We start from the raw sequence: 20,767 nt of genomic DNA, 5'->3' as shown, positions 1-20,767 counted from the left end.
CAGCTGAGATGGAAAAGGGCACAAAATGATGTAAAAATAAGCAATTATAATAAAACCACAAAACACACACACGCACACACACACCACAATGTACCATAATGTACCATAATAAAGGACAAAAAAGCACAATTATTTTAGAACACAAAAGCGTTTGACAATGTTTGCAAGTCATATATCTGTCAAACAACTAATGCTTAATAAGTAAAGAATTGTTGACAATAAAGACAAATACCTCATATTAAAAATGAGGAAGAGAATAGACATTTCTAAAATGAAGAGCTATATATGGTCAATAAGCTATGAAAAGGTGCTGAACATCTTTAGTCAGAGGGGAAATGCAAGTCAAAACCATAATGAGGTACCACTAAGATGTCTATGATAAAAAGATACAGTAAATAACTGTTGACAAAGATATGGAAAAGTTGGAATCCTCATACACTGCTGTTGAGAATTTAAAATAATGTAACCACTTTGGAAAACAGTTTGATATTTCCTCAAAGTTAAACAGAATGACTTTTACCAACAGTTCCTTTCCTAGATATTTATTCACTTGAAAACACATACCCAGGGGCCTCCCTGGTAGTAAAGAGGTTAAAGACTTAGTGCTGTCAAGCTATCACCAGCCACTGCAATATGAGTTCAATCCCTGGCCAGGGAGCTGACACACATGGCACAGCAGACCTCTCCTGTCTCGCCCACTGCTCCCCTCAACAGTGTGTTTCAGTTGATCTGCCTGTTCTGCTCCCCACTCTGTCCTTCCTCACATACACACCACTGCACTTGTGTCCTATACCCCAGTTCTTTTATGCATAAATACATCTTTAAAAAAAAAAACACAAGATACATGGCCATATAAAAAATTGCACGTGAATGTTTGGAGCAGCATTATTTCTAATAGGCAAGAAGTGGAAACAACTTTAGTGTCCATATACAAACAAAATGTGTTATATCCTTACAATGGAATATTTTTCAGTCCTAAAAAGAAATGAAGCTCTGACATATACTACAACATGGAAGAACTTTGATTATAGTGTACTAAGTGAAAAGAAGTTGATACAAAGTCTATATACTGTATGATTCCATATGAAATGTCCTGAAGCAGAAGTAGCTTAGTGGTTGCCAGTGTCTGAGCTAGTGTTACTAGCGTTAATTGCTTATAGATATCTGGTATATTTTATGAAAACACTCTGGAATGACGATCATTGCACAACCTTGTGAATATTCTAAAGACCATTGATTTATACACTTAAAAAAATTGATTTGTTCTGTCCCTCTCCAGTGTATTCTTGCTAATTGAAGATCCAGAATTCATGATTTAATCCATGTTAGCTCCACCAGGTTTTGGTGGGTGGAAAGGGTATTTCTGTCTGAAAGGGAGTAAAGGGACACACATGAATGTCACATTTTGCAAGCTTTGCTTGACAAAGTACTTATTTTTTGTGTAACAATTGCTCCCAAACTTTTGGTCATTTGGGTTCCCTTTTCTAATTTCTTGTGGTGTTTGTGTCATTGCAGAGCTGATGGGGAAGTGAAGCACTGTGTGATCTACAGCACTGCTCGGGGATATGGCTTTGCAGAGCCCTACAACCTGTACAGCTCACTGAAGGAGCTGGTGCTCCATTACCAGCAGACCTCTCTCGTTCAGCACAATGACTCCCTCAATGTCAGGCTTGCCTATCCTGTTCATGCACAGATGCCCTCACTCTGCAGATAAAGGGGGAATGGGAAGAGAGGTGGCTCTCTAGCATTTTTTCTACAGTTTTTATTAGACAATGAGGGCATTCTTTCTACGTAGACTGCTTGTTTTGCACAAGAAGTGATTCTGTGAATGTGAAGTGGAGAGGCCGAGCAGCAGCTGGCCAGGATGGGGGCATAAAGGGCCTGAGGTTCTCTGGGACTCAGCTGTGCTGCTGCACTGACATACGAAGCTGGAAGCAGATGTTGTTTGTGAAGTGTTTCATTGGGGGCTTGTTTTGATTAACCAGGCATCCCCAACAGATCTCATTAGGTTTGATGGGGGTGGTGGATTGTACCTGGAAGCCTCTGAAGAATGTCTTTTTGAGAATGAGGCAGGAGGATGACTCTGCCAGTTCTCTTTTGATCTGGCTAGTCTTTCTTCCTCCCCAAAAGACAAGTGTCTTGGTTCTGTGGTAGAAAGCATTTGGTGAAAAAAGACAACCAAAGGAAAATTGGGAGCCTTGAAATTTCATTTAAAGAATCTTAGTCAAGGGGTAAAACTCGTTCAGTTAGGTACTTTCTTAACCAGGCTAATTTAAGTGCCAGCATCTCAGTAGCTCCTCCCTCTAAAAAAAGAGTCGTGTTTAGAAACCAAATTGACCCCAGCAAAACAGCATTTGTTGCTGAACTAAGGCAGCACTGGTATCTGAATGCACACTTCCATACCAAAACTTGAAACTCAAACGAAAACTAGTTGTAACAAACACAAATATTGGTCAGTGTAACTCTTGCCCTTGTTTCTCAGAAATGAGAAATAGTGTTGTTTTGTTTTGTTTTGTGGGCATGGTGAGCTTTGAATCATAAAATGAAGTTGGTGCTTGTGTGGTGTTTCCTTAGCCTACAGGAGCTGTTGTTTGAAACTTTTGTAACTTGTTTGTATGAGTAAAGAAAAGGTGCAATTCAGTGCTTTTAGATGGCTTGATATACCAAATATTGATATAGAACAACATTCTTATATGTGCTTCCTCAAATTTAAAGACCCTGCAGAAGCAGTAAACATGGTTTAATTTCCCTTCATCTCCCTGTCCTTTGCTGGTAGGGCTCAGGGAGCCGTAGGTGACTAAGGCTGTAGCAGGAATGGAGCCAGATAGTGGTCAGGACCTCAGCACATCACAAACCCAGTGGTTCTGGTGTCCAGCGCTAGGGTCACACACATTACCCATGTGCTTCCATATAGTGTTTTCTGAAACTTGCAAGGCCAATAACTAATAACTTGGGAGTTTAGACTGTCAGGAGAAGCCATCTGGAAGCTTTTATCTTTGCCTTTGTTTTGTGATCCTGTCATTAAGATGTGTGCACAAACTGTCCTTAAGCTTCAGTGGCCCTGATTTTAGGTCAGGAATCTTCTGCTCCATGTGGTTTAAATCTTCTGAGTGAAGCTAGGTGAATAGGGTTGGAGACAGGCATCTGCTCCTTCTCCATTGTGCCCAACCCCCAGTTAACACTCATTTGGACAAATGAGTCCAGCTGCCTCTTGAACCAATCCTGGAACCATAATAGACTGAGTGAGTCAGCTGTTTGAACCCAAAGCTGTGCAGTGAGGCATCCTCGCTGACCTGGAGAAGCCTCTTTCAGGGTCTTTGTGCATAAGGCTTATAGCTAAGAAAGTTCTAGTTTTGTGAATAAGAGTTTTTCCCTGAGCACTTATCTTGGGACAGGGAGTAGAATGGGCAATGATATAGTAATAGATTAAAGAATTTGGGAAAAAGTTACTAGCAATCAGGATAGGAGATAAAGTGTGTATCTTGTTTTTCCTTGGTGATGTTGCATTTTCAGGATTGGGTGAGACAAATGATTCCCCTCCAATGTCACTATTTTGATGTTAAGCCCTTAACAGTCAGCTGCACATCTTCTCTCCATATTGCCAGATATAAATCTGATGAAAGATTTACCGAGTAATCCAGTTTACTGCTGGACACAGCTAGATGGCTTTCACCTGTGTCAAACCTGCTTAAATAGTTGGATGCTGAAGATTGGGTACAAGGAAATCTCCTGATTCTAAAATTCAGTATGTTCTGGAGGTTTCTTTAAATAAGCCCAAAATGGAAATAAGGATTCATGCCTGTAACACTGAACCGTGTGCTGCCCCTTGTCAAGCAGACATTGAGGGTGTACAGGGAGAGAGCTAGCGCCACCTCTTACCTACACAGGTTTGTGAAGGGCTGACCTTTTTTCTTAGTCCTACATTCCTTCACACGTGATTTCAAACTTTTGTTTTTGTTGTTTTGTGGGAACTAAGATCTAGGGATCATTTGAGAAGTTGGAAAGTGGCTGGAAGGGGTTGCCATTATCTTGGCAAAAAGTTTTGGCCTCCTTCTGAGTCTGGCTGTGTGTCCTGTCCCATGATCTGGGCCTTGGGCTGCTTGCAGCATCCTAATGTATACTTACTAAGGCAGACGCTAAAGAGGCACAGACTAGGATCAGACTCATTCATTGTCCCAGCTGGGGAAGCCAGCCAATATGGAAGCAGCTTGGGGTCCACTGGGCGTAGGTTTTAGGCCCATCTTTCCTAGGTGGAGCTTTTATCATGGAACAGTGCTGTCTCTACCTGGCCATTAATGCTAAACCTTGGCCATGGCTGAGTCTTTTATAGGCCAGCTGTGTCCTTAAAACAAATTTGGCAGAGGTTGAGAACTTCTAAGTACCTCCCCTTTTTCCTAGTCTTGCTAGACTTACTTTGGATCTCATGTGGCCTGAAGCAGCTTTGAGTGCCACTGTGGTTATCTTCCATGTGTCTCCTCTTGCTACAAGGAACCAGCTGCATGAGTCTTGGGCCAAGAATTGCCATCTGGGTAATTCCTGGTTTTCAGGATGGTCTCTGTTGCCAGTGAAGACCCCAAGGTAGGACTCAAAGCAGAGGATCCAGCTTAGGAGGTGGGGGCCCAAGTGCTCAGCCTTGCTTTAGCTCCTGCCACTTGTGATAAACCTTGTTTTTTTACAAATTCCAGCATGTGAATTCTGGTATCCTATTGTTACTTGTGGAAAGCTCTTCTGTTGTCTTTGATGTAGTCCAAAAAAATTCATGTAGTTTACATAAAAATATCTGATCACAAGAAAGCCAACTATGTGTCTTGTGTTGAGGCAGTTCATAATGTAGTTCCTAGACCATTTTTGCAAATTGTTCTTGTCACCAGGTGTGTTCAGACATTGCTGTGCAGTTGTGGGGGAGGGTGGGGGAAGGTGAGGGGAGATACACTTGGTCTTTTTGTTTTTTACCTTCCCCAAGGGGGAACAGTCTGGCCAACTTGCTCCAGTAATGCAATAAAAACATTGCAATAAAGCACCTTTTTGTCCTCATGCTACGTGGTCGACTGACGGTAGGGGAGGGGATGAAGGGGAGGGTGATGGCAAGAGGAATAAGACTGCTGTGTTGAAACTCCCAAATCTCTTCCACAAGTGGTCCTGGGGTGAACTGGTGGCCCCCGGTAGCTCTCTCCCCTTGAAGTAAAAGCAACTGATCCTAACAGGCATGACCCCATAATCCTGTTCTGGGACATAGGGGGACTCAGACACTAATCCTGAGAAAATGCAATCTTAGTGCAGTTTCTTCATTCCATTCCCGATTACTAGAAAACCTAGCTTCTCATCACATCTGCTTGGAAATAAGTATTTTCACAATTTATTCTGGAGGCCAGTGAAATGGACTATTATAGTTGCCCCAGGGCTTTAGTCACCATCCTGTTACAGCATAGTTGAGGTTCCTGTGTTGGAAACATATCAGCAAATGTGTGACCACCTCTAATTGCACATCATTGTAGCTCTTATCCACTCTCAGGCCCCAACCAGATGTGTGCTGAATTACATATCAGATTGGGTAGGGGAATGGTGTGAACCAAGTGACCATGTCTAGATCCTTCCTTCCTGCTATAGCTACTATTACCCCTACAGCCACTGCCAGGAATAAGGATGGCTTCCCTAGTCCTTGAAGCTGTTCCTATTCTCTGCATAGGTTGATCAAATTTCTGTCTCTGGTGTAGTACTCCCATCTGAACTCTTCCACAAATGGTCCTGGGGTGAACTGAGCCCCCCAGAAGCCCTCTTCCCCTGAAGTTTTAAACATAATTGATCCTAACAGGCCTGATGCCAGAATCCTGCTGACAGGACATGGGGAGACTCAGAGCGAAGTTACCTCCACCAAGGTCTTGTGTGTCCTATTAGCACTGCAAATTTGTTTAGAGAAAACATACTTGGCTATGAATTTCCTAACTTTCCTACCACCAAACTTCTCTCTATCTACATACCACTGTCCCATTGTCTCATCTATCAAATTACAAACTGTAGTCTTCCAACTAAAAAGCAACTCCTTCTGCATTTTTGGACCCATTTTTCTCCCACTTTGTCAGAAGTCTCCTAGGATCAATTCTTTAACTTCTGTTTAACTCTTCACCTATTGACATTTAAAACATAATTGGGTTGGCCCTCCCTGGTGGCGCAGCGGGTTAAAAGCACTGCACTAAGAAGCTTAAGCCACTTCCCCATGAGTTTGATCCCTGCCTGCTCCGGAGGTGACCACATGGTGTGGCAGACCTCTCCTGGCCCTCCCGCTGCCCTGCTCAGCAGTGTACTTTGTCGATCTGCCTGTTCTGCTCCCCACTCTGTCTCTGGTGAAGCCTCTCACCCTCCACATCTCTGGCCTGTACCCCAGTTCTGTATGAATAAATAAATCTTAAAAAAAAAAACAACACATAGTTGGATGACATTTAAACCCTTCTCTAGTCCTCAATCCTTATGTCCTGCACTCTTTTCTCCTCTTCAAAGCCAAGTTTTAGCTCCTAAGTTTATTTCACTTCCTCAAGCATTTCAGTTCTGAATTCTTCTTAGTTCTGCCACTACATGAAATCACTCTCCTTGATGTCTTTAATATCAATCCTTATTAACTTCTTTTCCATGAAAAAATCTCCCATGGGCTCCAATGAAGATTCATTCATCCAGCTTTCCTGTCTCTGTTCCTTCTTCTAATTCTCTGGACTTCAGTCTCTTAGACTTTCCACTGCCGCTCACTTATGCCCTTTCTCCACATCCATGAACTCACCTACAGCCCTAGGCCAATTCTCTCCCATCACTTCTCTTGCTCAGATCTACCTCATATGTCCCAATGACTTACAGGGCCATCACCTAGCTCTGGTTAACTCATTACTTTACAATTCAGTAAACAGAAATATATAATTCACCTAGCTGTAAAACTCAAAATGTAGTTATCTTTTTTTACTTCATGTCTGTGTAAAACCTATCACCAACCCTTATCAGTTTTTACCTTCTAAATATCAAAATCATCTCTTCAACTTCACTACCACCTCTCATCTTTATACTGCAAGGCTTCTCTCCCATTCTTGTTCCCCTCAAATTCATCCGTATAGCAACCAGAGTCATCTTTTGAAAATATATACCTGAAACTGTAAAATCATTCAATAATTTGCAATTGCTTTTAGGATACATTACAAAATTCTTAAAATGGCCCAGCTTTTCTAAGTTCAGAATCTTATTTCCCACGTCAATTTCTGTTCGCTGGTTCCCTCCAATTAGATAGTTCCATGTCCTGGGCCTTAGCTTTTTCATTCTTCACAATCTTCTTTTCCTATGGCTTTAATTACCATCTATTTGATCATAGCTGCCCAAATCTGCTTTAGGCTTCCTACACTCTTTTGGAGGAAAGATCACTATTGTCCTTATTCAGATCACCATAATGGATTACTGCATTTTCTGTCCAGTCTGTTAAGTCCATTCAAGGCTCTCTACACTAAAGTCAGAGATCTTACTAAAACAAATCCCACTATACCACTATCCTGCAGCTGCTTTTCAGATATTTCTCACTCCCTTCAGGTTAATCCGGCAGTGTTTTTCTTAAGGGGGTACTACTGGCACTTGGCGCAGTCCACCCTAAGAATGGTCGGATGCCAGTCCTCATTTCCAACCCCCTTAAGAGATGGACTGCTGCCAAGATGTGCCCTTTTTTCTGGCCTACCCTCTACACCTATAGGAACTTCTAATCCATCCTGATATGCATGAAGCACCCGCTCCACACCAAGTAAACAGTTCCCAGTGTCCAGTAACAGGCAGGCAGAGGGTCTGCTGTCAACGAACCACTGAAGGAGTGAGTTCTGATGGCTCACTGGTGGGCTCTGCCACCACGGGCAGGGTGCGCCCTCTGGCGGCACAGCTTCTCCCCATGCTAGGTCATGACAGCAGGATGCATGGTCCAGAGGCATTTTCCTGTCTCTGGGCATCCTTTGGACCTAGGGGTGGAACCTGTACAAATTAGAGCAAGCAGCAGTTTCACGAATTCTGCATCTCCGTGGCTGCACTCTTCTAGCCCTGGCCTCTGTCACAGCCCTACTCCTGGTTTCTGTGGTGCCATCTGACTCCCCCCACAGATGTCCTCCCACACTACTCTCCACTATGTGGGTAACTCACTGGGAATGGTCTACCTCAGCAATGTCCATCTACTATGCTGAAGATTAACTGACAATAAGTCAGAAGGGTTCATGGCTAATAAAATACAAAAGGCAGTTGTCTTTTTTTCAGGTCCCCTGGCCGCTCAGCATTTTAGCATTTATTCTCCTTCCAATTAAACCTTTCTGCTCTTCAATAGTATGACTCTCTTCTGGCTACTTCTAAGTCTTCCTTTTAGCCTTAAATATTAGTGTTCCCTAATGTGTCACTACTGATACATAGATGGTACTTAAATTCTTATCTTCAGTCTGTTTTTCTCTACTGAGTTCCAGATCCATGAATTTAATTACCTTCTGGATGCTTCAAAGGTACTGCAAATCAAATATATACATGTTCAACTCTACCTCGCTCCACTTCTTTGCCCCACCTTGTTTTCTGACTAAGGGCCTGGAGATAATTGTGGGTTCTGTATTTGTTCAAGGTCTAGCCTAGGTCTGCCCAAGCTGTATGATTTTGGGCATGCTAGCATCTGAAAACTGAGTCCCTTCAATCTAGACTCCTGAATCACCACCAAACGTGGCCCTTGCCCAATTCAGTGACTCCATCTCCCCTATTATTTTCAGTTCCTATTTATGCTGTATGCTTTGCCCAGATTATTTTTCTTATACCAATCCTCATTCTTCAAACCTAGCAAACTATTACATATACCCCCTTCTTTAGGTTTGAGGTCAGGTATTGCTTCTGGAAAACCAAGCTGAGTTATGCACTCCTACCCTGACAGTGGAAGCTGTCTTACTCATTTACTGTATTATCAGCAACATAGAACCTTGAGTTACATTTGTGTTGACTGAAGGAAAGAAGCAAACATGAGAAACATCAAGGTAGTTTCCAAGAGTGTGTATTACACAGGTCTGAGTGCAGAAATGACAAACAACTGCTATGTTTGCTTTAAAATCTCATCAGATGCCAATACCAAGTCCTGATGCTTCTGAGGATGCCCTGAGTCGTGGCCCCTCCAGAGCAGGCTGGGCTCAGGCTCCTGGGTCAGGGGACAGCCTCTGCATGAAACTTCCTGCCTCCTGTCACCTGAGGCATCAGGCACTTTGGAGGCAGCCAGGGCTGGCTCCTCTTCCTCTGTTTGTGCACACTCCCAGAGCCAGTTTTGGCTAAGAATGTCACAAGGTGGATGGAGCAGCCCAGGAGCACTGGGTGGCCGTGACTTCCCCGTCTGCCTGGGAGAAAGGTTCTCCTGGTGGGCTGGAGTTGTGTTTCCCAAATCCTGGGAACCAGGCAGTCCACCTTTCACTGTTGCTCCTCTGCTAGAGGTTGCTCTGTCTGGGTGCTCACTAGGCATTTTCCAGGACCACGGGCCTGGCACTCCAGAGGTGGAGGAAGCAGTGGAACAAATGGTAGAGATGGGACAAAGTGCTGTTAGTGCCTGGGTGTGGAGGTGATGGGCCTTCCAGGAGCCTTCATGGGGAATGGGATCTGCAGGTCCAGCCCCACCGACATTGGGGGCTGGTGATGAGCTGGGAACCTCAAAGGTTTGGGGGATCTCAAGCCTCTTCTGGGAATCAGTAGGGTATTTCATTCTAGGAGGCCCCAGTGTGTTCCCTGTCAGTAGGTCTGGGACCACTGGGCCCTGGCTCCTGGGACTCCTGGGAAGAAATGTTTCTTCTTCCTCATCCTCTCTTGCTCCTCGGAGAGGCAGATCCTGTCCCATTTCCAGGTTAGGTACCAAGCTTGGCTCCTGTAGACCTTGGCTGTGCTCAGGTTCGTCATCGGTGTCATCCTCTGAAGAATCTACCTCACGGATGGCTTCTTGCTTCTGCAGTGACTCCCGCCGTTCAGCTCGGTCCTGTCGGAGTGTGCCTAAGGCCCGTGAGGGAGCAGGCTGCAGCATCCCCTTCCCTGACAGAGCCCCCTTTCCAGACAGCACATTCCTGGTCCCAACAATCTCCAGAGAGTTGCCTTCCCTGGGTGGCAGTTCCTTCTTTAGCTCAGGATGGGGCAGGTCAAGGCTGTGCTTTCGAGAAGTGGCCAGCTTCTTCTCAGAAGCAGCAAAGGCAGCTGCTAATTTCTCAGCTGACTGAACCCTCTTAAGTAGCGGTGAGCGAGGTGGCTCTGCACTCTTGGGCCGTGAGAGTTGCCTACCTAAGGGAGGTGACAGATGAAGCTTGGTGGGGAAGGCCTGGGCTCCATGGCCTGACAGAGGTGATGGGGAACGCTGTGGTGAAGCTGCTGATGGTGGAGAAGGGGTATGGGCCAGTGGTGACAGTGGGATGCTGCCTGCTGACTTGCGCCGAGGAGAGCGATACTGGCGTTGAAGCTTGGGTGCCAGACCGTGTAGGGAGCTGGGTCTTGTGTGGCCAGAACCAGCTGGGGAGCTGGGCACACTGGAGCTGGGGGAGCTGCTCTGTGAAGAATTCCCTCCCACTTTACACAGACAGACACACAGACAAAGGCAGAACAATGTTAGCAGATAGAAGTGACTGAGAGACAAGGAAGGGCTAACCCTACCAGTGAACCAAAGCCCAAGATACAGAAACTAGGTCACCCTCTACCCACGTATCACCCTCCTAGGATTGCTGGGTCTTTCAGGGGGTGGGGCAAATGAGTTTCAGAGGACTCAGACACTTTCCTATCTCCCAAGAGTTATCTCTGAAAGCTGAAAAGGGCCCTTCATACCTGAATGCACAGGATCAGAGGTCACCCGGTAGCTCTGAGTGGGAGATCGAGGGGAAAGGCTGTGGCTGTGTGTGGGAGAGCCTGGTCCACTCTCCCCTGATGACAAAGAGCGGTTAAGGGATGACAGGCTGCGACTGGTATGGAGCAGGGACGCCTGTTTGGTGATCTTGCGGAATAAGGAGCTCCTTTTTTTGCTGCAGAGACAAAAGTCAAAGGCTGTCTGAGCTGGCACAAAGGAACAAAGGCTGTCTGAGCTGGCATGTAGCAGGGCATAATCCCCAACACGCGATAGCACTTGGGTGGCTCAGAGCAGACCCCTGGGCCAAGGTGGCTCACCTTTCTTGTCCATCCTTGCCCCGGCTTCTCTTGCTCCTTCGGGCCATCTTGGCCCTGTAGCTGCTCTTCCGAGCTGGCCCCACTTTAATGGATGTGTTCTCCAGGGGAGTAGTTGAAATAGATACCTTGTTTCCACTCTGGGGAACAGACCATGAAGTCAGTCTCCGCTAAGGCAGTGACCAGTTCTTGCCCCTGCCCCTACCCCTGCACCCGGCTGGAGCACAGCTTTAGCTTTTCCTGGCATCATGTCTGAACCACAAACCTGTCTTCCCTCTTCATAGATTAGGAAATGGCTCCAAATGAAGCTTTAGTGGTTTGGGGACAGGGAAGCTGCAAAGAGGAGCATCTGCCTTGTTCTCTTAGTTTACACCCAAGGAATCCTGGGTCAGCGAGGATGCTACCTTCCAGGGAAACTCCACTGCTGTAGTCACACCCAAGTTTGGGTATGTGCCTCTTCCTTAATCTGCAGTGTGCCCCACTTTCCCAAGACCCTTCTGGCCGCTCAGGCTGGCTCTTGCAGGGACCAGGGCAGGCAGCACACCCAGCACTAACCTTCAAGATCAGCTCCACCACCTCTGTGTGTACCAGCCCATGCACGGGCTCACCGTTGACATGTGTGATGAGGTCACCCTGGCGAAGCCCCGCCTCACTGGCAGGACCTCCATCTTCCACATGCTGCCTCAGGGAGAGAACAGTCCTCATCAGCCTGGAGTCTGAGCATGAAGTATGGGTCCTGGTTCTACTCATCAAGTTTTGACCTTCCCCGCCCTCCCCACTTTGACAATTGAGGGTAGTGTGGGCAGGGATAGGCAGGCCCTAGTACCCGGAAGACAGAAGAGTGATAAAAATGGGAGCCAACAGAGATAGTGGCCAGACATACCCACACCATGTGGTGCACAGTGTAGACATCTGAGTCACCCATGTAGACACGGATGGCCCGCAGAGTGAAGCCATACTTTTTTCCAGCTCGGTGGATGATGATGGGGGGTCTGGAGCTGCTGAGGGCTGGTAAGAAGTCCCTGCTTGGAGAAGAGTCCCTGGATGATGGGTTCGATGACTGGGAATGTGGGGACATGGGGCTGGCCAATGGAGAGCAGGTGTGGTGTTCTGGGGAAGGACAAGCCAGGACTTCATGGTCAGAATGCTGGCCTGGCCCATGATCCCAACCTAGCTCAGTCTAGGCTGTTGATTCTAGGATAGCTCTCTTTACAGATTCTGAGCCCAGTTTGTTTTCCCTACAGCTTCCAGTTTTGGTTGTTTAGTTTCCATTTTAAAAGGTTTATTAGGAAAAGGAGAAAGAGAGAGAGACACACCTTCATAGTCACAGGTGGTAGGAGAGCTGCTTCCCTATGGTTTCTAAATTTCCTTGTGTGCCCAGACCCTCTGAGACCCAAAAGATGGAAGTAATAGGAAAATGATAGCTACCATTTGCTGTGTACTTATACACATCAGGGATAAGGTCTTCATACATACTTAAACATCATAGTTAGCCTAGGAATGACTACAACTAATAATCCTCAGTTCCTGGGGTGAACTTTAGACTCAGAGTGGTTAAGCAATATCTACAAGGTTAAAAGTCATCTCCCGAAAAAGGCCATGATTGGAATATAAGCTCTCTGCCTCAGCTGAGCTCTCACACTCACAACCTCACCACCAGAGCATAACTTTAGACACTCGATAGTATAACGAAGGGGCAACAGTGAAACACAGCTCAACACAATGCTGATGCACCTGCCAGACTCACAGGGCTTCCAAGACCCTTTTGTGAATTTTATCCTAGTTCTCAGGACCTCACCTGAAGGAATGAGAAGAGACAGGGTTGTGGCTGAGGCGGACTTGATTACTTTGTTGATGGGGCGAGCAGAGCGTTTTTCTAGCGAGTCCCCAGAGAGCAGGCGGTGGCGGGCCCTGCGCACGGCCAGGTCACTGATGGCCTTGGCTGTGGCTCCCTCAGCCAGCTGTGAGGTCCCACGTCCTCCTTGTGTCTCCATGGCTGTGGACCCAAGGGAGTAATGAGACCCGCACTGCAGCTGAGTCTTCCCTCCCTGTCTCCCTGTAGTATCCCCGACTTTAGGCCCTTCAGCCGCCTGCTTTGCCACACCTGGACTAGAACCATTGTTCTGGCCAACAGATTCCTCATCCAGCTTTAGCCGCCGCTCTACAGGTCTTTCAGAGACAGGCCCAGATACTCCCTCTCCAGACAGGGGTGTGAGAAGTCCTGTACCCTCCTGTTGTGGTCTCCTGGGAGCGCTGCTAGCCTCTTCAGGGCCCTCAGGGAAGCGAGGCACATCCAGAAGACCTGAGCAGCGGCGTCGCACTGTCAGTGGAGGGCTTGAGTCACTTTCAGTGTGGGACGACTCAGACACCGACAGCCGCTTTCGCAATCTGCAAGACACATGGCTCTGGGTGAGTCTCCCTCTTCCAGCCCAGGCTTCTTCAGGCTCCATCCCAGAACTTTTCACACATTCCTCTAGGAGCTGTCCTTACAAAGGCCACTTGTTGGACTTCCCTTAGCCTAGGGGCTAAGTCTCAGCAATATCACCACGGTGGTCTGAGCTCAATGCCCCACCAGGGAGTTAACCCCCACAAGGTGCAGCAGACCTCGCCTGCTGCTCCCCTTTGCAGTGTGTCTCTGTATCTGCCTGTTCTGCTTCCCATTCTGTTTCTGGGAAATCCTCTGCCCCCCTGCATTTCTACCCTATACTCAGTTCTTCTATGCATAAATAAGTCTTAAAAAAAAAATGAAGACCTCTTACTGCCACTAACACTCCTCCCTAGCAATCATCTCTTGCCCATGATCTGTGCCAATTGATGGTTGTATGGCCCACCATGGGTGACTCTGGGTGCTCACATCTCAGGAGAGCCAATCACCCAGCTCCGGTCTCGGCCTTTCAGTCCTGCCAAGCCATCTGAGCGGTCCTCCTTCTCCTCACTCAGGCTGCGCTTGGTGGGGGGTGGAGTCCAGCGCTCCTCCAGCAGAGAGAGTCGCTCCATGCTACTGTATACCTGTGGGCACAGAAGACATGATGGGACAAGCTTCAACAGCCTCACTTCCCAAGGAGCAGAAAGTATTCTTGGCATCTAAAACCTAGGACTCTAAACCAGTTCTCTTCCCACCCTCTACCCCCCTCCCCACACACACACAGCAGCTGAACATTTGAAGCAGCAGCAATTCCACTGGTCTGACCTGAGCTCACCGCTAGCATCTCCTACGACAGGGCTTGCTGTGACTCTAAAATGCACCTGCCACATATATAGGCCCAGTCCTTTCTTCCTCTTTTCCTAGGACAGTCCCATTACCTTCTGCCCCAGGCAAGTCTCTTCTCCCCGCCCCCACCTCCAGTCTGTTCTGCCCAGTCTGGTCCAGCCTCAGTCGCACCTTGCTGAACCTTGGAGAGCAGGAAGAGAACTGACGGATCTCAAGGCAGCCATCCTCACTCACTTCCTCCTCGTCCTCCGAGTCTATGTGGTGGTAGCGCTCTGAGCGGGCTGAGTCAGACACACAGGACAATCCCCTGTAGAGGTCGCTGGAGGTGGTCTCCTTTCGACCCTATCAGACCTCAACAGGGCTCCCAATGTCAAGTTTAGGGAACATATTTGTTTCTGGACAAACAGGCAGGATCTCTGTACCACCTTCTCTTTTTCCACCCCCACCTCCACCCCCTTGGCCTTACTGTCGAAATAGCTGGTATCATCCTCTGATTCCAGCTGGGGAATAAATTCAGCCTTCTGGCGAAGCAGTCCTGTCCAATCCAGACCCGTGAAGAAGGGGTGTTGCTTGACCTCATAGGTGCCACCTGTGGGCAGGGATGGCATGGGCAAAGCTATGGAGTCCAGTCAGCAAATTCAGGGAGAACCCAGACCTTAAGCAGAGCTTCTAGTACCTTTCTTCTGCTGCCTATAGGGAGCAGTACAGTTTCCAGATCCAGAGGACTGCCTACCTCAAGTGTGAACTTCCCAAGGGATGAGAAAAGTTAGTGGGGCCTGCCCTACCTGTACCAAGTCTCTCCAGAGGGTTCTGGTGGAGCAGCTTAGAGGTGAGGTCCTGGGCATCTGGTGGCAGTGCGTCATCCCCCTCAGGCCACACAATCTCATCTGAAGAGTCATTGGGGTAAGAGAAAGGAGGGAGATGAGAAAGAGCTTCAGAAATTGTGGGCAGAAGGATAGTATAAAAGGAAGAAGGCATAAGGGGCTCAGCCCAGAATCCCTGAAAGTCCTGCCAGGGATCCCAGTTCCTAAGTGCTACAGGTTCCTCTTCCCCTTGGGGAGCCTCACACACCCTAGACCATGGCTTGCCCTCTGATCCAGCGTATGCATGGCAAGGCCATGACTACCATCCTGAAACTCAAGTTCACCCTGTCTTTTTACCTCAGACGTACACACACAGAATTCACACTCACAGGACGTGCACATACACAACATTGCCACATACATGTACACATGGGGAATACATGAACACAAGCAGTACAAATCCCAAGGGGACATACAGTGTGTTCATGAGTACACACAAGCTGTACCTAAGAGGCAAGCCGTACCAATCATGCATACACATGAATCCAGAATAAGAACTCGTAACCCTCACAGGCAAACCACGTGTGGATCCAGACTATCTCCCAGTAGGTCAGGGGGTACCTACCACTGATCACTTGCCCAAAGAGCTCCTCCGGAGTGTCTCCAAAGAAAGGGACGCAACCCACCAGGAACTCATACAGGATTATGCCCATGGCCCACCAGTCCACTGGCTTCCCATAGCCCTGTCGCAGGATCACCTCAGGCGCTATGTACTCCGGGGTCCCGCATACCTAGGTGCATAGAAATCAGGCTGCCTTAGTATCTTGAGGCAGCTCATTGGTGCAACAGCTGGGGGACGGAGCTGTTCCCTTCTCAGGAGCAGAACATCTCTGAAGACTCAATTCACTTTAATGAGCAAATCCATAGGGTTCCTAGAGTACTAGTTAGAACTGTTGGTGGGGCGAGTTTATGTATTTCCTAATTAACCAAAACATCTAATTCTAGCCTAGACTCACCACTCTCTGTACCTCTTCCTTCTGGTATCTGGTGCCCACAACCGGCCTCTGCCCTCCGTCTCACAAAGAACAGATCCTACCAGTTATGTGACTAGTATAGGGACTTGTAAGCAGTCATGATGTGATATGTCAAATCAGGGAATGTCCAGAGGCCAATCTCAGAGGCTAGGTCACAGTTAAACAACAAATTAAAGCTATGTGCTTAGACTAGGCTCTAGGAAAGCCTGTGCTTGACCAGGGAAGGCTAAGTTGTTAAGTACTGATCTCACATCAGTCTTCAGGAGTGTCAATCATTATATAACCTAGCATGGTCCACTGTAACTTCCAAACATATTCTCTCTTCTCTCTCTCAACGCCTCCCTGGAACCCAAGGATGGAAATGAACTCTCAGCCTTTAATCTAGCTACAGGGTAAGCATGCGGCCATGTTCTTGTTCAGAGGCCTGGAATCAACCCCCAAGTCTCAACTGTCCTTCCTTACCTGCTTGTCCAGGAACTCTCGGGCATCCTTTTCAATGTGGCCCTCATACAAATTTGTTGTCAGACTCATGAGGCCAATTTTAGAAAGGCCAAAGTCAGTGAGCTTGATGTGCCCCATGGATGTAATCAGAAGGCTGGGAAACCAGAGAAACACACCACAAGTTATTTCCTGGTTTCCTATGCTGATTTCAGTATATGCTACATTTTCCATTATAGGTATTCATAGGGTTACTATGTGGTACAGGCAGGCTATGTTCAGCAGGGAGACAGGCAACTATAAAATAGCTTTGGCTTTATGAGCACTGCATTCTGCACAAGCACTAACTTGCCTTTCAGCAATTCATTTGTATTTACTGCCCTCAACTGTGTTCTATGCTAGGAGAAGGTAACAGCCAACTCAGGAACAGACTTTCCTCCACAGAGCAACCAAACCTCCCCTGTGGCTATGAGCTACCCTCAGCGCCCTTCCCTGCACCTGGTGACATACCTGGCCCAGTTAGAGGGAACAGAGGGACATAATCTTGTTGCAAGTCCACTGCTGGTCTTACAAGGTGGGTTTTCTGGGAGAAACTTGATGTGAGCCCTCATAGAAAATTGTCTGTTGTCCCGTCACATTATGCTATTTGAGCCATTTTCTTATGTGTCAAAGGCTTCACCTGCCACCCATTTATTCTACGATTTCCATAGCAGTATTTCTAGTCCTCACTTCTATGCGCTCCATGCCTACTAACTGCTCTGATATCTTGCAGGCACCACAAACTCAACTTCCAAGACAAAGTCATGCCTTCTAACTGGTTCCTCTGTTTAGTGAAAAGCAAGTTCTGCTACTTACTGAGCTCTGTGGTAAATGTTTTATTGTTTATAAATATATTCTGGCTCCTGAAAGGTCTTATATAGCACATAACATAACAGAAATAGGTATTATTACCCTCTTTTTAAAGAGGAAGAACATTAAGTTCAGAGAGGTTTAATTGACAGACTGGAATTACAGAGTTAAACTAAAGTCCATATGTCAGTACTACTTTCCACTACAAAGGCTTTATCACTGTGCACCAGTCCTAATCGGAAAACTTCTCTCTCCCTACCTTCACCGCTGCCCCGCCCCAACTACATTGTTTCTTTTCTACTTCCCAACACTATCCTTTCCTTCTCCATCCCATCTCTGTTCTGGTACAGGCATTGTTGATTTTGGTCTGTCTACTGCAATGGCCTCCATTGTGTCTTTCACTGGCAGCGTGATCTTCCTATATCAAAAACAAAATCTGAGCATGTCAGTAAATGTTGGGACACATCTGCTAGATGTGCTCTTTTGTTCTTACAATATCCCTGTCAGATCTTGCTGGCAATGGTCTTTGCACTGAGATGGCTAGGGGCTAGAGTACTAGGCCTAGATGGACACCTATATGAACACTGTGTCCTAGCAGCCATTCTGGGATCGATTCAATATGCAGTGCCTGTCTCCATTTATCTAGAGATTCAAGAGGAAGACCTTGGATAAGGGATCCAGATAGTGTGCATACTTGTCAGGCTTGAGGTCACGGTGCACGATGCCATAGTTGTGTAAGTACTCCAGGGCTAGCATAGTTTCTGCAAAGTACAGACGCACCATGTCCACAGGCAGGGCCCCAATATTCTTCAGCAGAGTAGCGCAGTCTCCACCTGCAACAAGCCCCGGCCATCAGGAAGGAATGATCCTGTTTCCTGCTCTGGATGGTGTCAGGCTTATTGTCTCTCTGAGCTGCCTATCTGTTGAGGCATACCCTTGTGTGAGAGCCTATGATTCATAAGCCCCTTGCTACTGGTTTTATCCTATTGGTGGGATAAAGCATGGAGGAAGTAGGAAGTAAGATGAATCTGCCAATGGCTTTGAGGCCACAGAGGTAAGGGTCCCAACTCCATGTCTATATAAGCTGACTCGTAGGGAAAGTACTAAACTGTTTTCAGATAGGAATCCAGCATTCAGCCCTGGGGTTTTGCGGTTCTGCTGCGTCCTCTGTTCCTGCCTGAGGCAGCAGTGGTGTGTGCAGTGGTGTGTATGCTTCCTTTCGAAGAGTAGTTCTCACTGCATCTGACAGGGGCAGCTTCATGGCAGCTTACGCTCTATATGCCCTTGTGAAGGGCAAAATGTCTGTGCCCACCAAGGCAAAATGGTCTCCAAACTCCTAAGGCAGAAACCAATGCCAAAGAGAGACTGGGAAGCTGGGCCCTGAAATTTCCTCCCATATACTATGCTGTTGACACGGGCTCAGGACTGAGTCTCAAGATTATAATTTGGCCTCCACACAGGCCACCTTTCCCCCCAATACCTTCCACATACTCCATCACCATGCACAGGTGGCGCTTCGTCTCAAAGGAGCAGAACATGCTGACCACAAAAGGGTTCTCGGCAAAAGTCAGTATGTCACGCTCCACAAAGGCCTGCTGGATTTGGTTCCGTAGGATCAGGTTCTGCTTGTTGATCTTCTTCATGGCAAAGCGCTGCCGGGTGGACTTGTGCCGCACCAGAAACACGGCCCTGGGAAACACAGCCCATTCTGTCCTCCCACAGACTCTCAGTGCCAGAGCTGTGCTCTTTATCACCCAGAGCCTGACCAAACTGCCTCCTCTCACATCTTACAAATGCATGGAGCAAAGCAACAGGGATATGTTCATCAGTGAGAAGTACTTGGGTCCAGTGAACTCTTCAATTCCTTGATATATCAAGTCCTAAAGACATAGTTCACCACCACCCCCCCTCCCCCACCCCCCAAGCACAGGAGAGGAGGCGTGCTATCAAGAGGAAGGGATTATTGCCTGGGAAAGGCAAAATGCTCAAATGTCAGGGGAAGCTGAACTTCGGGGAAGGAGCAGGTCCATCCTGAAGCATCTGCTCCCAAGAGGACTGAGCATCATCCATGTCCAGAAGGAGAACCTAAGGGCTGACTTAGTGCTAGTTCTAGCCAAACTTAGACCTCTGCCTTTACCCGTAGGCGCCATTGCTGATAAGCTTAATGGTTTCAAAGTCCTCTTCAGAGGGTGTCTTTTTGGATGTCAGAGATGTTCCCCGGCCCTGGAAGGTAAGGGAAAAGGCAGGAAGTGGGCTTTTATTTGGGGAAGCAGTGGTCCCAAAATCAGCTCAGCTTTTAGCCTTGCTGCAACTTCCTGCTCATTTTTCCCCAGGAGCTCAATGACTTCTCAGATCATGTATGCAGCTGCCCACACCACCAAACCCCCCTACAAATATTCTATGAGAGAACACCACCTTTGCCTCATAGGGCCCAGACTCCAGGATTAGGGCAGGAGCTCACAGTCTTTACCTCAATGGAATCATCCGTCTCTGGAGTGTCAGGACTGTCACAGCTGCTTAACTGGGTCATTTCTAGAAACAAAGCAAGGATAGAAGTGTGTGACAATGACCAGCATCTAAGCAGTCCACTCATATCAAATGATAGGTGGATACAGGGTAGGCATTAATACTTCCTGCAGACTGGGATGCAAATCCCGTCCTGTAACTCTGCCCTCAGTGTGGTCACAACTTTTGGACCAGGAAATAAGCCAACTGATATTATCACTCCTATTTCCAGAATTCCAGTGCCGTACACAAGGTAAGGCAAATTATATAAAGTTTCCTTCAAACATTGTGACAGTTCCTGAAAAACAGGGCCCAAACCTGGGTTATCAAAAATCATCTTGGTCAGGACTGCTTTGTCAGATGGGATTGGGAAGGAGGAAAGGCAGGAGTACAAAGAATATAGACCAGGGCCTAGAAGCCAGGGATTTGACATAATGCCCAGAAGAATGGCATTAATTAATTAATTAATTTATTTATTTTTTACTTATATACTTTTTTAATTTTTGTTTATAAATCTCCATAAAATTGCCACCACAGAGACACCATAATTTCTTGTGCTCTTCCCTCTTCCTCCCAGTTGAATGTCTCCACTTTATAGCTTGCCTGCTATTTTTTTTATCCCTCCTATGTTCTTTCCATATTCTTTTTTTTTTTATTACAAAGTTTATTTTCACATTATTTTGCACATTTTTTTTTTCCATCTTGATTGTAATCCCCGCGGGTTTCCCATCACCAAGTCACCCCTGTGCCACCACCATAGTCCCGTGCATTTCCCTCCC

The 20,767-nt window shown here is 47.0% G+C and overlaps 2 protein-coding genes across 4 annotated transcripts in view; one reads left to right on the top strand and one right to left on the bottom strand.

Annotated features, from left to right (window-relative positions):
- PIK3R3 (phosphoinositide-3-kinase, regulatory subunit 3 (gamma)) overlaps nucleotides 1-4,558 on the top strand; it is a 59,011-nt gene extending 54,453 nt beyond the window's left edge. Inside the window, exon 10 of the mRNA XM_004678951.2 lies at nucleotides 1,516-4,558. Coding sequence (XP_004679008.2) covers nucleotides 1,516-1,714 — 199 coding nt within the window. The 3' untranslated portion in view covers nucleotides 1,715-4,558. The remainder of the gene's footprint in view (nucleotides 1-1,515) is intronic.
- A 4,451-nt stretch (nucleotides 4,559-9,009) lies between these two features.
- MAST2 (microtubule associated serine/threonine kinase 2) overlaps nucleotides 9,010-20,767 on the bottom strand; it is a 140,724-nt gene continuing 128,966 nt past the window's right edge. For 2 of the 3 annotated variants that reach the window (XM_012722391.1, XM_004678949.2), the window contains 17 exons: nucleotides 19,954-20,015; nucleotides 19,621-19,706; nucleotides 18,964-19,172; nucleotides 18,178-18,316; nucleotides 16,659-16,791; nucleotides 15,788-15,953; nucleotides 15,145-15,246; nucleotides 14,826-14,948; nucleotides 14,531-14,640; nucleotides 14,003-14,157; nucleotides 13,253-13,536; nucleotides 12,947-13,144; nucleotides 12,032-12,258; nucleotides 11,704-11,826; nucleotides 11,152-11,288; nucleotides 10,816-11,009; nucleotides 9,010-10,563 (listed from right to left, as the gene is read on the bottom strand). In XM_012722391.1, coding sequence (XP_012577845.1) covers nucleotides 9,065-10,563; nucleotides 10,816-11,009; nucleotides 11,152-11,288; nucleotides 11,704-11,826; nucleotides 12,032-12,258; nucleotides 12,947-13,144; nucleotides 13,253-13,536; nucleotides 14,003-14,157; nucleotides 14,531-14,640; nucleotides 14,826-14,948; nucleotides 15,145-15,246; nucleotides 15,788-15,953; nucleotides 16,659-16,791; nucleotides 18,178-18,316; nucleotides 18,964-19,172; nucleotides 19,621-19,706; nucleotides 19,954-20,015 — 3,947 coding nt within the window. In that variant the 3' untranslated portion in view covers nucleotides 9,010-9,064. The remainder of the gene's footprint in view (nucleotides 10,564-10,815; nucleotides 11,010-11,151; nucleotides 11,289-11,703; nucleotides 11,827-12,031; nucleotides 12,259-12,946; nucleotides 13,145-13,252; nucleotides 13,537-14,002; nucleotides 14,158-14,530; nucleotides 14,641-14,825; nucleotides 14,949-15,144; nucleotides 15,247-15,787; nucleotides 15,954-16,658; nucleotides 16,792-18,177; nucleotides 18,317-18,963; nucleotides 19,173-19,620; nucleotides 19,707-19,953; nucleotides 20,016-20,767) is intronic. The other variant, XM_012722392.1, reaches the window with a different exon arrangement.

The sequence above is a fragment of the Condylura cristata genome, unplaced genomic scaffold (assembly GCF_000260355.1).
Source record: "Condylura cristata isolate star-nosed mole 26May11 unplaced genomic scaffold, ConCri1.0 scaffold00008, whole genome shotgun sequence".
Lineage (NCBI taxonomy): Eukaryota > Metazoa > Chordata > Mammalia > Eulipotyphla > Talpidae > Condylura > Condylura cristata.
This window is presented reverse-complemented; position numbering and strand designations above follow the sequence as displayed.